General features: G+C 45.6%; 1 protein-coding gene across 1 annotated transcript in view; it reads left to right on the top strand.

Annotated features, from left to right (window-relative positions):
* polr1a (RNA polymerase I subunit A) overlaps window positions 1–1,551 on the top strand; it is a gene marked incomplete in the record, with an annotated part of 50,090 nt that overhangs the window by 27,096 nt on the left and 21,443 nt on the right. Inside the window, 4 exon segments of the mRNA XM_014029210.1 lie at window positions 299–397; window positions 485–637; window positions 959–1,041; window positions 1,203–1,368. Of these exon segments, the coding sequence (XP_013884664.1) occupies window positions 299–397; window positions 485–637; window positions 959–1,041; window positions 1,203–1,368 (501 nt within the window).

Genomic DNA, 1,551 nt, shown 5'->3' with positions numbered 1-1,551 from the left:
CCCCCTCCCCCTCCCCCTCCCCCTCCAACGACTGGTCGCACCAGTTCGACCGGACATTTTTTTAGTCGCAATATTAGGAAATCAGGTCACATTTGTGACCAAACTGGTCGCACTGTAGAGGCCTGTAACTGTTAGCCTGTGTCTGCTTGCTGTGTTGTTTGTGATGACAGTGAGTTCACCTGTGCTCCCAGCTCATATCTTCTCCCTGCTGTGCTGTCAGGGTCGTGGTTTCACACATCGGTTTGTTTTCATGTTTTCATGTTTGAAGTTTCACTGACAAACTTCTGTTCATCTGCAGGTCTGCATGCCCGTGGGTCTGCACACCTCTTTCCCAGACAACAACCTGCAGCTCATGGTCCARTCAGGAGCCAAGGGCTCCACCGTCAACACCATGCAGGTACAGCCACACAAACACACTGTCCACATTACACACARCTCAACAAACATGCCTTTAGTGTGAAACTAAAACCAATGTTTGTGTCAGATCTCATGTCTGCTGGGTCAGATTGAACTGGAGGGGCGTAGGCCTCCTCTCATGCCTTCTGGGAAGTTCCTGCCGTGCTTCCAGCCCTACGACCCGTCACCTGGTGCCGGGGGCTTTGTTTCTGGCAGGTTCCTCACAGGAATCAAACCTCAGGTGCGTTCAGCTGCTTTCACTCATTTCTCATCAATAATCATGATGCTACAGCTTTCAGTAGAAGGCCTCTCATCTTTATGAAACAGAAGTTAAAGTCCTTTTGACATTTATTAAACCAGTTGTGTTTTCATGTGCTGGATGTGTGAACATCTGCATCAACACACATCAAAGTCTGTTACACAACAAGGATTAAGATCAAGTTTACACACTTGATAAGCAACATAAAGTTGATTGCATCATGTGAAGAACATCTGCAGATCCTCCGTWAAGCCTGGTTGTTGTACCAAACGTCTTTTTGAAGTGTTGTTTTGTTGGCGTCAGGAGTTTTTCTTCCACTGCATGGCTGGAAGAGAAGGACTGGTGGACACAGCTGTGAAAACATCTCGATCAGGATATCTGCAGAGGTAACGAGATCATTCTGTTGTGTATGAATTATGTTATAAACTTCAACACTAGTAATGACTGATCAGCTCCACTCACTGACCTGAATATTATTATTATTATTATTTTAGCTGCATTGATAAAACATGTCTTCCTTCTGTCCTTCATCTCCTGTGCTGTGAAGGTGCATCATTAAGCATCTGGAGGGATTGGTGGTGCAGTACGACCTGACGGTGAGGGACAGCGATGGCTCTGTGGTCCAGTTCTTGTACGGTGAAGATGGCCTGGACATCCCCAAGACTCAGTTTCTGCAGCCGAGACAGTTCCCCTTCATCGAGGACAACTATGAGGTACCACAAGCACCGAGGACAGGTCCTGTTTTTGTTCAGCTGCTGCAGAAACTGAACAGGATTTACAGTTGTGGTCAAAAGTTTACATACACTTGTAAAAAAACATAATGTTATGGCTGTCTTGAGTTTTCAATAAGTTCTACAACTCTTATTTTTCTGTGATAGAGTGATCGGAACACATAC

This window comes from Austrofundulus limnaeus, unplaced genomic scaffold (genome assembly GCF_001266775.1).
Source record: "Austrofundulus limnaeus strain Quisiro unplaced genomic scaffold, Austrofundulus_limnaeus-1.0 Scaffold869, whole genome shotgun sequence".
Lineage (NCBI taxonomy): Eukaryota > Metazoa > Chordata > Actinopteri > Cyprinodontiformes > Rivulidae > Austrofundulus > Austrofundulus limnaeus.
The sequence above is the reverse complement of the archived record's forward strand: the minus strand, read 5'-3'. Positions and strand labels throughout refer to the sequence as shown.